Genomic DNA, 14364 nt, shown 5'->3' with positions numbered 1-14364 from the left:
AGAGAAGAGTGGGCACCCAATAGAGTGAGAGTTACCTATGGGATTAGATAATTAAATCAGAATTTGAAGGAGCTGGGAAAGATTATTCCTGTGTGAGGAGCCAAGGGAATTCCCACTAGAGGAGTCAGGGGTCAATAGAAGAGGTCTCACAGAAGACCTGGGAATTAGAATGTGAGTCTCCATTCAAAGAGTGGATATTTTGCTCGGAAATATCAAAGTAACTTGTTACCATGTTGCAACAGATAAAGTATCTGGAGCACTAGTTTAAGAGTTGAACTCAAGGAAAGATCCTTGAATCTGAACAGGAGAGGAGTTTAAATGACTCACAAAGTGTCATTAATGAGATGGGGATGGCGCAGGTCCGTAGTTGAAGTCCAGTCCCCATCCAAGTCATGTCACCACACAAATGTCAAAATAAATCCCTACTTAAGCAGGGAGAGAGTTTATTCAAAAAGACTATTACAATAGGGAGATTGCTCTGACTACAAGATCTGCATGTGTCTCAGTCAAACAAAAAGGCTTTTCTCTTGTAGGTAGAAGTGAATAGTGCTAGCAGGGTCTTCGTAGGAGAATGGGACAAGTAGATGGGGGTTAGCAAATGACATGACCAGGAAAGTTTAACAGATTTTTTTCCTGTGGTCAGCTGATGCTTGGAATGAGTCCTTAAGAGAAGATGTCCTGCATTGGCCTGCTTAAGCTTAGAGCTAGCCACAGTTTAGGGGTCTGCGGGGAGGAGAGAAGCCTGACTAAACTTTGGTCAAACCAAGTCAATGGTTAAGTAATGGGCATATGTGAGCACTTGACCGGTACTTAGTGTAAAATCCTCTTGGGTTTATGACAAATATATTTTTAGATCAGGTTCTGGAAAATTTATTTTAAATATTAGTGAATAGGTACAAAGAGTTCCTGGACCCAATTCCAGTGTGTGTGTTGTGGAGGCTTTCGCACACCAACAAGCGGTTCTCAGACATCAGCAGGGTGTCTGAGAATTCAGCTCAGTTCTGACACTGTCTACCCGAAGATAGGATCAGATTCCGCAGGTACAGGGCGCAGTCCCACAAGACTGCCCTCCACTTCAGATGCCAGTCTCAAGCCCAGGTTGTTACCTGTGCTTCTGACCAACTGGCTATAAATCAGATTCCCAGCATCCCCCTCCTTGGTTCGATTAATTTGCTAGAACAGCTCACAGACCTCAAGAAAACTCAATTACTCACTAGATTACCAGTTTATTACAAAGGATGGTAAAGGGTACACATCAACAGCCAGATGAAGAGAGACATGGGGCAAGGTCCTGACAAAAGAGCTTCTGTCCTTGTGGTGGTTGGGGTCTGAAATGGTGGCATGTGGAAGCATTCTGGTTTCCCAATGTGGAAACTCTCCAAAAAAAGGCAATGAACTGTCCTTTTGAGTATTTATGGAGGCTTCATTACGTAGTCGTGATTGACTAAGTTGTTGGCCGTTGGCAGCTGATTCAACCTCACGCTCTTCTCTGCTCCCTGGAGGTAGGGAGGTGAGACTGAGTGTTTTGGTCACCAGCTGCCATCCTTAGGTGCTTCCCAAAAGTCACTTCATTAACATAACAAAAGACCGTTATCACTCTGCATACTTAGGAAATTCCAAGGGTTTGGGAGCTGTGAGCCAGGAACTGTGGACAAAGACCAAATATATATGAGAAATTTTGGTCATCTGAATGACCAAATATATATTTTTTATAAATCACAGTGTCACAGTATGTTTACCATATTACTGTGTGCAGTGAACTGAGCTAGAGATTGGGGTAAAATTAGTTGTAAGGTATGGCTCCTGTTCCCAAGGGGTGGATATCTTAGTTCAAGTAGGAAATAGACCTTTTTTTTTGAGGAAGATTAGCTCTGAGCTAACATCTGCCATCAGTCCTCTTTTTGCTGAGGAAGACTAGCCCTGAGCTAACATCCATGCCCATCTTCCTCTATTTTATGTGGGACGGCTTCCACAGCATGGCTTGACAAGTGGTGTGTAGGTCCACACTTGGGATCTGAACTGGTGAACCCTGGGCCACTGAAGCAGAGCGTACAAACTTAACCGATGTGCCACCAGGCCAGCCCTGGAAATATACTTTTTAAAATGCTAATATCAGGGGCTGGCCCCGTGGCCGAGTGGTTGGGTTCGCGCACTCTGATGCAGGCGGCCCAGTGTTTTGTCAGTTCGGGTCCTGGGCATGGACCATGGCACTGCACATCGGGCCACACTGAGGCGGCGTCCCACATGCCACAACTAGAAGGAACCACAACTAAGAACATGCAATTATGTATGGGGGGGGGGGGGCTTTGGGGAGAAAAAGGAAAAAAAATGCTAATATCAAATGTTAGAGACTATAATGGCTTAAAGAAGGAAAGCTGAGGCAATTGGAAAGATTTATGGAGTAGATAAGATTTGAATCTGGCCTTGAAAGACTTAGATGTGCTTACTGGGATAATGAGAGACAAGTATGGAGTAAGCAGGAAAATGAATACACTGTCATGATGGAATATAATGTGCTCACTGTTTATATGTTAAAAACCAATTTGTATGATGCAGAGACTATAAAAGGTAAGTTTAAAGTTATAGGTAAAAGACACTTGGTGGAGGCCTGAGGTATTGAGGCTTTATATTTTAGGCAAAGGAAATCAAAAAGCTTTTTGAGTTGGATAAAGTAGAAGTATTAAAAGTAGAAAAGAGAGGGGAGTGTTGAGATCACTCACTATTAGGGTAGTTCAGGTGTAAGATCATGAAGGTCTAGAGTAGGATAGTGGTTCTAAAAATGGAACAGAAGAGGTAGATTTAAGACATGCTAAAGAGGAATCAATAGGACAGTAGTTGGCAGACTGGGGGAAGAGGAAGGCATCAAAGATGGCTCCAGGGCGCACCAGTAAGATTAGAATTGTGGTACAACTGACTCTTGAGGGTTTTTTTAGGAGAGGAAAAGTGATGAACTTAATGGCAGGAAGAGATGACCAACAAGAAGTTATAGGTTCAGAACTGAAGATGAGGCTAGAGATGATGATTTGAAAATTACCTGCATTGTTGCTTGTTGGCCAGGAGGACTTGGATGATTTTCTCTCCTCCCCCCTCACTTGGAGAATAACAGAAAATCTTAGGAATACCTATATTTGGGAAGTGGGAGGAAGATTTGAAACTAAAAAGCAGACGAAGCATGACCAGAAAAGAGTAATAGGTAGTATAGTATAAAGAGAACAGGCTATGTAGGTAGGGGTATGGCCAACATTGTTGAATCCTGCAGAGGTCAAAAATAAGGACTGAGAAAAGGCCATTAGTTTTGGTTGTGAAGACTTGTAGAAAGCAGTTTCAGCTGAGTGATGGGTGGAATTAACAGCTAACGGATAGTGGTATGAAGTGTATACCAATGTTGTAAGATTTTGTGGTTAGGAGAAATATAATTATTCTCTTGGTGGTGGTAGGGTTAGGGTTATTAAAAAAAAGGATTTTTGATAGCAGGGACCTAGCAGGAGCCACTGAAGGTACAGGAACCTGGGAAACAATTGATAGAGCAAAGTTGCAGAGAGGAGGTAGGGAGACTGAGCCAAAAGTATTGCTTCAGTGTTAGAAAGGAGGAAGGGCAATGTGTCGTTTGTGACTGAGGACAAGATAAATAGATTTTTTGAGAAATTTAGGATGTTGGGAATGTGTGACATTTCACTGAGATTATTTTATGAAATGATCTGAGAATGAAAGATTCAAAGCATGGAATTTGTCTTCAGGAAAGTAGAAAAAGTTTAGAAAGGCTACTAGAGAAAGTAGTAGGAAGTTAATAAAGGAAAACAAGGATTCCTAGTCACCTGTGAAGTTTCCACTAAAGAGAGATGATGGTGGTTATCTGGGTATTAGAAGTCAGAAGGAATTGAGAGCATGGCGTATATGGCTACAAGCAGGGGCAAGTGTATGTGGATCTAGTCTGTTTCTTTAGTAGATTAAAACAATATTACAGGTCAAATTATATCTTTCAGATATCCCATTTAATATATTGCTGAATAGATATTGGTGACAATATTGTAGAAAGTAGGCATCAGAAGGGTGGTTGAAGAGGTTGAACTCTGGCATTTCCTTTTGATAGTGTATAGGTTTATATACAGTCCTTTAAAATCTTTAATTATAAAGAAATTAACTTGTTCCTTCCCCCATTTTTTTTTTTCCTCAGAAGGCTTGTGAGGCCTTAAATGACCAGAAAGTTTCTTTGGCTTTTGTAGACCCAGTATTCAGTGCACATGGTAATGTTTGACTTGAAAGTTGTAAAAGACATTTAGGTGCTACCTAATGCCATATACAGATTTGGTATACAAACAGTTTTCCAGGGATAATGCCATAAAGAAAGTTGCCTAATAGGTATTAGATTTGTTATCACTCTTGGATTTTAAATTTTAAGTTCTTAGCCTTATGCAGCACTTAGCTTTGTACCCTTAACTTATAAGGACCTTTTTTCTGATTTTTATAGTTGGTCCATAGAATATGGGGCTCAGTCTAAGATAATGCAGTGAACAGTGTGGGGACTGATAAACCAGTGAAGGCCTGATAAGAGGTGAAAGTGAATTTGTGAGGGAAATTCATTAATTTGCCAATCGCAGCAGCAGATACACAGAATAAGCAGAAAGGGCTCTAAGTCACTTTTTAAAAAGCTATCTGCCCATTTGTTTCTGACTAAGAAAGTTGGAATTTAAGCTTAGTTAGAAGGATAGAAGGGAAATTCATGTTGTACTTAAAGATGAAAGCAGTGGACTTCATAAGTTGATTTGGCAGACATAATCCATACACTGGCTGAACATCCCTTACTTTTTTGAGCAGCTTAATTTTTAGAAATTAATTTCTTAAAAAAGAGGGAGTGGTTACTTTTAAATGGTGCTTGGTCTTGGCTTTGGATGACACAGTTTGAAACTTTAAGTAATTGTGAGAGCAGATCATGTAGATGATTGCATGATAGCTCGTATTTTTTATCCTTCATTTATGTTCTTCATCTCAGCCTCTAGATCCCTGCTATCCAATACGACCATTTATTTATTTACATTTAAATAAGATTAAATAAAAATTAAAATGTAATTTCTTAGTCACACTAGCCATATTTTAAGTGCTCTATAGTCATGTGTGGCCAGTGGCTACTGTAGTGTGCAGTGGAGGTACATTTCTATCACCACAGAACGTTCTCTTGGGCGGTGGTGCTCTAGATCTTTAATTATTATTGAAACCAGGAAAGTACATGTCAGAAGCTTGGAATAGATACTTAGAAAACCCCGAAAAGCATAGAATTTATGCTACGTCGTTCCTAAGCTTCAGCTTTCTCAAAGGTGAATATTTCTTTAGGATAGGCTTTGTATTTAGTTGTCATATTGGTCTTATTCAAAAGTCATTCTAATAATGATATAAAACAGAATAAAATAGTTGTATTAAAAGTGATCTCTGCCAGACTATTTATGTTTTATTAAGGTATAATTGATATGCAGTAAATTGCACATATGTAGAGTATAAAATTTAACAAGTTTTGACATATGTGTACACCTCTGGAACCATCGTCATAATCAATGTAACATAGCCATCATCCACAAAAGTTTCCTAATGCCCCTGGATGATTCCTCCCCTAGTTCTTTTCCACCCTTTCTCCCTGCCTCCAGGCAACTACTGATCTACTTTCTGTCACAATAGATTAATTTTAACTTTCTAAAATTTTATGTAAATGTCATCATGCACTATATACTCTTTTTTGTCTGACTTCTTTGACTCTGCACAATTATTTTGAGATTCTCCTCTGTCACATGTACAAATAGTTCATTACTTTTTATTGATGGATCTATCACAATTTGTTTATCCATTAGTCTGTTGATGATGTTTAGGTGGCTTCCAGTTTGGGTTGTTACAAATAAGCTGCAATGGACATTTATGTTCAAGTCTTTGTATTGACATGTGCTTTTATTTCTCTTGAGTAATTGGCTAGTTTGGTAGGTTGTATGTTTAACCTTTTAAGAAACTGGCAAACGTTTCCCAGGTGGCTGCACTATTTTACATTCCCACTAGTAGAGTCTGAGTGTTCCAGTGGCTCCGTATCCTTGCCAATTCTTGGTATGGCCATGCTTTTAAACTTTATCTTACAGACTATTTTAACAAGAAAAGAGTGTCCTGGTAGAGTTAATTACCTGTCTTGTAAGTTTTTGTTTTCAAAATGCTGCAAAAATAATAGTTTGTTTGTGAAAAGATTTTAGAAAGTCTTATATTAATTTATTTACTCTTAGTTTTGATAGTATTTGCTCACTAATGCTTATTCGAAACTCAGTTTATGAGAACCAACACATTTCCTTTCTTGTTACTTAAATATTTTTCTTTCCTTGTTCCAGCGGCCCCTTTGTTGCTCTACGCAAACAGACGGGACTTACGATTGGTTGATGCTACGAATGGCAAAGAGAATGCTACAATTGTCGTTGGAGGCTTGGAGGATGCAGCTGCGGTGGACTTTGTGTTTGGTCATGGCTTGATATACTGGAGTGATGTCAGCGAAGAAGCTATTAAACGGACAGAGTTTAACAAAACTGAGAGTGTACAGAATGTTGTTGTTTCTGGATTATTGTCCCCTGATGGGCTGGCATGTGATTGGCTTGGAGAAAAATTATACTGGACAGATTCTGAAACTAATCGGATTGAAGTTTCAAATTTAGATGGATCTTTACGAAAAGTTTTATTTTGGCAAGAGTTGGATCAACCCAGAGCTATTGCCTTAGATCCTTCAAGTGGGTAAGTTTTTTGTGTAATGTACAAAGGTCATTGCATCTTCTCCTAGTTTCTGTCCATTAGCATATACCCCCTAACCCCCAAGAGAAAAGAAAAGTCTAAAATCAAGTTTTAGATTCCTTGGGCTTTTTTGTCAATTAGACTTGAATGTGGGAAGTTATATTGTGTTCTATTATAGTGAGGTGTTTCTGTAAATAGTTTTGTGTTTCTAATAGCACTTATGGGATAGCCATATTTATAGTTCTTCCTTTTTCTTCTGCATTTATTTTTCGTAATTATGAGGGATAATTAGAAGGCAGAGAAGAAGGAATGAAGACTTGAGTACTATTTGGTAGCTTGAGATAATACAAAACAATTTTCTGGATCTTATAACTTTTATTAAATACACATTTTGTAATGCTGGTGTCTTTTAAATTAAACTCTGAAGTATTATTTAATATGTCATTATTGAATGGAAAATAAAAGTTGTTAAATAACTCATTTCTTGCCAGCTAAACATATATTTGCCATAAAGATTTATTTTTTATGAGAAGGGGAACTTAAAGCTATGGGTAAATTCCATTAGAAAATGTGAAGTGTGTCCCTACATTGCTTCTCTGTTACTATGCCTCAATCTTACCATATACCATTTCTTGGTATTTCTCTATTGAATACATGGTCATGACAAAGTCTGTCATGGCTAGGTAAAGATAACTTATCTAAATATGAACCTGAAATGAGTTACTAATAGCTGGTTAAAATCTAAAGATAAATAACCCGTGAATAACTATATTAATACTTTGTTTTCCTTGACTTTAAAGTATGTTGGGATGCTTTAAAACTTATTTCCTTTATAGAAGGGAGTGGATTAATATTATGTAATAAAGTAAAACTTAGGGAAAATAAAGGAAAGGTTTATATGTGCTCCTTTGTCTTGATATCTGCCCTAATTTGGTCATAGTGGTTAAAGAAGTTGCTGTGTTGTAGGAAAATGAAAGGATTTGTCTGACTATAAAAAATAACAATGGGTAGTAGAGTAGTGGAATTTTAGGGTGAGAAGTTCTGGAAAGCACAAATATGTATATTTTATATAATATATAAAAATTATGTATTTTTGGAGGGGCATTAAGAGGTATCTGCTACAGTCACATGGTGCTCTTAATAAAGCATCAGAAAATATTATAGTCCTGCTGCTAGCAGGAGAAGGGATTGAGTGTCCCGAGGAGGAGGTCTCAGATGCTAGGTGTGCAGTAAACTGTACTGATTGAAGGACTTGATTGTTGAGAACTTGGAAGATATTTTTGAGAAGCGGAGTTTGTGTTTTGCCAACAAAATATGTAAGTCTCAGAGGATGTTGAAATGTTTCTGAGGTTACTGCCTTGTAGAACACTCAGAATTTTGGTGCTTTCAGTCATCATTAGGGAGTAATATGGTGAAAAGATAGGTTTTTTTTTCCTTTTTGACAAATTCAATCTTGTAACTGGGTGGGTGGTGATGGAAATTTACCAAAATATTAATTAAATGGATAGTATGTCCACTGCTCTGTTTTCTTGTACTCTTGTTGGGGAGAGAGGGGGAATATCTTGAAGCATTTACTGTCTATTTAAGGATAGAAAACCTGGGAGAGAGAACTTTTCTTCAGAGCATGTTTATTTGCATTTGTATGTACGTGGAGGGGAGTGTTAAAGGAATTAGAAGGGCCACGGGAGCTCCTAGGGACGATGGGTGGAGAAAATAGCTTGATGGCCACAATTCTGGAGCAATGTCCTGATCATTTCTGCAAGGGATAGTGATTATGAGATAGCACATATTCAAGGGAGCTGAATTTATATGCAGCTCTTGACTATTCAGGATCTAATAATATAATGAGTAAATGAATCTTTCTAATTTTCTGCCCCTAAAACACCCCTTCTGGGTGTCAGATCTGATGAGTGTCTTAGAAAGTAATTTGCCATATGATTGAAAAGAACATTGGAGTTTTTCTGGTTTTAATTTATCCATGATACTTCCAAATATTGAAGGTGAGAATTTGCCAGTTATTCAGCTGATAAAGGATGTTACTGGAAGAATCAATAATAATGTGCTTTGAAGGCAGGAATTAGTGTTATTTAAGCTTCTGAGGGGGGACAGTCAGTAAAGGGTGACTGTTTTTCCTGAGGCCTGAAGGTTTGGTCAAAAACCTGGTGAAATCTCTTTCATTATTTTTAGTGTCTGCGGTTACTGTAGAGTGTGTGTGTATGTGTGTAAATTCGCCTTTTCCCCTTTCAAATTGTCTTAATTTTTGGGAGGATACTTTGTATCATATGGCTATTGAAAAAATTGCACACCTGAAAACAGATATAATGCAGTCAAATAGTATACATTTGGTAATTAGCATGATGGAATGTATTTAAAATTGTATTTTAAAGCTCATGCATTTAAAAATATATTCTATCAAACAGTCTTTCAGTGTTGATCTTAGATATGAATTAAGGACTGTGGTTTTAATGGAAAAGTAATTTTAGATCGAGTACATCACTTAGCAAACATAAGAGATGATTTCCAGATTGATTTTTGGGGAAAAATGGTTTGCTTTCCAGAGAAAGTACTTGAAAACAGTGCTGAGGAAAAATGTATGCTTTATCAGGGTTCCAGGATCCTGGGTTGTGAGGTTCAGAGGAGCTGACTGAGCTCTCACATAAGCTTATATAAAAGGAAAGCTATTGAATGGCTGGTATTGTTTGAGCCCTGGGAACTAGTGCAGACATCTGTGTGCTTTCGGATGTATGGAGTTCTTTGTGTAATCAGTCCATTTAGCCTAAACTGAAGGAAGATTTTTATTTCCCTCCTTAAATTTGGCCTCTGGTAGTCTGAGATTTTTTTTTTTTCTTTTGAGTGACTGGCAGTATAGAATTTAGCATAAGGAACAGGAGAATGTGTGCATAGAAATTGTTCTAGAAATGAACAGTCATAGTTACAGAAAGCAATATCCTTACTTTATAGTGAAAGTAATTCCAGACTATGTGCCTGCTCCGAATGATGGAGTTCCTTAATCTGTTCCACATTCACTGTACTAATCTTAATGATACTGAGGACCTGCTGTTTCAGGTACAAATAAAGCGGTTCTAAGGGTTTTTGTTTGTTAAGGATCTGTTCAGATTCACATTGTTTTGGATATTTTTTAAAAAGGTAAGCTTTAGTGATTCAGTCTGAAGTGAATTCATACTGAACAGCTTTGAATGATATATGCTTTAAAAATACATTTTTATCATCAAGTATAATAATAACAACACTACAAGTTCTGCTTTAAAAGTGCTTGCTAGCTCGATGGAAAAAGAATGATTTGTAATTTCCCTATCAATTACATACATGTAATTGTCATTTCTTGAGTATATTTAAAAGTATTTTCTACACTGGTGTATCCCAGATGACTAAAAAAGTTCTTGCCACATAGTAGGTATTCAGTAAATATTTTTTGAGTGACTGGACCTTGTATTTGCTTTTATAATCCTATTCATTTTCCTCGTTAGGGGAGAAAGTGTTTTCTAAGCAAACATAAATTTTAGCATGGTCTCTTCTGAATTCCAAGTCACTATGGCTTTGATTACAGTTGTTTATTTAAAACTTAAGATTTTTGGTCTTTTCAACAAAAGTTATCAAGATCCTGTTTTATAAAAATAAATTCCCTTGAGCTTGCTTTATGTCACGTCTAGCTCTGTTATTTACCAGAAAATTAGTTCATTTTCTTGGCTGTCAGTTTCCTCATCTCTAAAGTAATAGGTTCCTTTCAGTTTTGATGTTAAGTTTAAAAAGTGAGGCATTTAAAGAAATTACTCTATATATCTGTTTTTATTTTTAAAATTTTATTTTATTTTATTTGAGGAAGATTAGCCCTGAGCTAACTACTGCCAATCCTCCTCTTTTTGCTGAGGAAGACTGGCCCTGAGCTAACGTCCATGCCCATCTTCCTCTACTCTATACGTGGGTTGCCTGCCACAGCGTGGCCTTTGCCTAACGGTGCCATGTCCGCACCTGGGATCCTAACCGGTGAACCGTGGGCCACCGAGAAGCGGAATGTGTGAACTTAATCGCTGCGCCACTGGGCTGGCCCTGTATATCTGTTTTTAAAATTTTATTTTACAGTTGCAGTTGTACATTCAAGTCAGCAATTTAGGTATGTTACATTTAGAATTGTGTTTCTGTAGCACAGATTCTTCATAAAATTTTGTTTCTACTGCCCTTATTGCATATATCCTCACACTCAACCTCCTTTTTTAGGGCTAGTCCACCCCTAAAACCAGTTGCAACCTGTTTTCCAATTCCACTTGTTATAGACTGAAAAATCCTTTGAAATGTCAAATGATTCTTTTTGTATGAAGAGTGGAAAAATGTAGCCAATTAATTCTTTTAGGCAGATTATATAAATTCATACGTATTTTGAGATACAGGGTGAGGTTATCTAAAAGTTAAGGGAAATGTATTAGAAAAGCCACTAATCCAGGAAATCTAGATAGATTTAGCTTTGCCAGCCTAGGGGATATGAATCAGAATCCTTGGAAATGAAAAAAAAAATTTAAGAATGTGTATGTATATACGTATTCTAGGGGCTGGCCCCATGGCTGAGTGGTTAAATTCGCACGCTCTGCTTCCGTGGCCCAGGCTTTCTCGGGTTGGGATCCTGGGGGCGGACGTGGCACTGCTCCTCGGGGCATGTTGAGGCGGCATCCCAAATGCCACAACTAGAAGGACCCACAACTAAAATATACAACTATATACTGGGGGGATTCGGGGAGAAAAAAGCAGGGAAAAAAAAAAAGATTGGCAACGGTTGTTAGCTCAGATGCCAATCTTTAAAAAAAAAACAGTACGTGTGTGTGTGTGTGTATATATATATATATTCTCAAATGTTAGTGTAGGGCTTTTTTCTTAAAAGCATCTTAACCTTCATCCAGTTTTTAGTTCTTCATATCTGGTGCTGTCCATCACCCTGTCTCAAATGGAATTTTAATTATGTAGTCTAATTTTTTTATGTCCCATTTTTCCAGGTCCACTTTTGTTGAGGGTCTATTGAAAGGGAATATTTGCAATATGACTAGATGGTTTTACCTAGCCCAGTCTTTTAATAGGTTTGCCTTTTTAGTAAAAGCTTTCCTTGCTTGCAGCATTGACCTTTTAATTCATTCTTAGCACAGAGAAGAATGAAATTTTGTGATGGTAAAGAATAGGATATTTTTAACTGAGTATTAATTATTCTCTACATTTGGAGGATCTTATGTATTCTTACTATATTCCAGTGTGATTGCCTCTTTAGAAACTATAGTAAATTAATTTTGACCTTACCCAGTTTTTGTGTCATTGAGCCTTTAAGATGGAGGAGTTTGTGAGGTAGCTAATTTGTGAAGTAAGAATAAAACGACTGTCTGTAGTCTTTTTCACAGCGTTTGATATTGAAACTGTATTCTTTTCAAAAAATGTCCTTTTAAGACCTCCTGATTTTTGTACTGTTTTGTTGTTCCTACTACTTGGACCTTCCTTTTTTTCCTTCATCGGCTCTTGAAATATGGAACGGTTTAAAAGTGTATTTTCTCTGTTCTTTCCCTGAGATCATATCCATTTCCAAAGTTTTTGCATAGAAGCAGATAGCCAATTATCCTAAAATCTAAAGCTCCGTACGGGACTTGGCTGTTAACGCACTGGTTCTGTGTATGAAGGATCTTGCTGTGAACTCTCAACAACTTACAGTTCTAAAAGATGTCCTGGTAAATTGAGGAAGCCTATTTTCTATCTATTAAATCCTAGAACTCATAGGGAATCTTAAGGATCTTTAGCTTAAATGCCTTCACTTTTTGGCTCAAGAAACCAAGGCCTTTGGCCAAGATAAGCTAAGAGATAGCCAGATTCTTAGTTGAGATTTTCCGATTCCGCATTTGGTGCTTTTTTCTTTTATGAAAAGTATCTTGCTGAAGCCTTGTAGTTTGCAAATTGAATTACTTAAAAATGCAACGTGGTAGCTTTATTTGAAGGAGGATTTTATAAATTCTTTGTTTTTAGATTTACTCACTGTGCCAATTTCTTATTTTACTATTGCTTTTTGCATCCCACTTAATGCATTTGGGTTCAGCTTCTTCCTGCCTGAAGTATGTTCTTTAATATTTCGTCATCAAAGGTCTGCTAATGGTAAACTCTTGGTCTTTGTTTGAAAATGTATTTATTTTGCCCTCATTCTTGAAATAATAATTAGTTGATTATAGAATTCTAGGTGATATTCATTTTCACTCAGTCCTTTGATCCTTCAAGGATATTATGACTTTAATTGTTGGTGTGAGAAGTCTGCTATTTTCTAATTATTGTTGTTTTGTAAGTATTTGATCTTTTTTTTTTTTCCTGGTTGCTTAAAAGCAGCCCTTAAGCATTCCTTAATTTTTGATATTTTGCAGCTTTACCTTCCTTGGTTTTAGATATGGATATATTTTATTTGTCCTGGTTAAAACTCATGTTTCTAGAATCTAATTGTTTTTATTTAATTCTAGAAAATTATTGCCCATTATTTGTTACTTTTCCTTCATTCTCTTTAGTCTCCTTGGGAATGCCTGTTTGCTTTGTGAGAGACCTTCTGATTTTCTGCTCCATGCCTCTTAATCTTGCTTTCATATCTTCTTATCTCTGTTTCTCTTGGCTACTTTCTGGTTGATTTTTGTACCTGCTTTCCACATAACTAACTCTTTCTTCAGCTGCGCCTAATTTTGCTGTTTAATGAATCAACTGAGTTTTTCATATCAGTGACTGTATTTTACTTTTCTGGAAGTTCTTTGTGCCCCTAATTTAAACAACTTATTATGGGAAAATTTCAGCCTACATAAAAGCAGAGAGAATAGTGTATCAATAATTTGACTTACAACCAAGTTACAAAAAATATGCACAGTTCATTTATAACCTTCATCCAGCTTCCCTAATATTAACATTTTATATAACCATAGAACAGTTATCTAGAGCAGGAAATTAATCTTGATACAATACTACTAACTAATCTATATACCATGTTTGAATTTCTCCAGTTTTGCCACTTGTATCCTTTTTCTGCTCTAGAATCCCATTTTTCATGTAGTTGTTATCTCCTTAGTTTTTTCTGATCTGGGACATTTTAACAGTCTTTCTCTTTAATAACCTTGACCTTTTGAAGATTACTGGCCAATCATTTTGTATAATGTTCCTCAGTTTGGGGTTGTCTGATGTTTTCTAATGATTAGATTAAGTATACCTTTGGCAAGAATATCACAGAAGTGGTGTTGTGCTCTTCTTTAGGCATTATATCGGCAGGTACATAATGTAGATATTGGCCATGTTACATTTGATCACTTGCTTATGGTATTGTCTGTCAGGTTTTTTTTTGTTTTAATTGTATTTACTGTGTTTTTCCCTGTAATAAATATTTGCTGATTTTAGCCTTGATGGTTTTGCCTGCAACAGTGATTACATGGTATTTGTCAAATAGTGATTTTTCTAGTTCTGTTGCTCCTCTTACATGCATTATTAGTTAAAATTCTACCTTAAGGAAGAGCTGTCCTATCTTTCTCACTTATTTGTTCAATTATTTCTATTAGTAAGGACTCATGGGCATTTATTTTATTCTATAGGTTGGAATCCATTACTGTCAAGATTTCT

The 14364-nt window shown here is 36.8% G+C and overlaps 1 protein-coding gene across 2 annotated transcripts in view; it reads left to right on the top strand.

Moving 5' to 3' along the window:
• LRP6 (LDL receptor related protein 6) overlaps positions 1–14364 on the top strand; it is a 176387-nt gene that overhangs the window by 13657 nt on the left and 148366 nt on the right. For both annotated transcript variants that reach the window (XM_044775138.2, XM_044775140.2), the window contains exon 2: positions 6354–6747. In XM_044775138.2, coding sequence (XP_044631073.1) covers positions 6354–6747 — 394 coding nt within the window. The remainder of the gene's footprint in view (positions 1–6353; positions 6748–14364) is intronic.

The sequence above is a fragment of the Equus asinus genome, chromosome 22 (assembly GCF_041296235.1).
Source record: "Equus asinus isolate D_3611 breed Donkey chromosome 22, EquAss-T2T_v2, whole genome shotgun sequence".
Lineage (NCBI taxonomy): Eukaryota > Metazoa > Chordata > Mammalia > Perissodactyla > Equidae > Equus > Equus asinus.
This window is presented reverse-complemented; position numbering and strand designations above follow the sequence as displayed.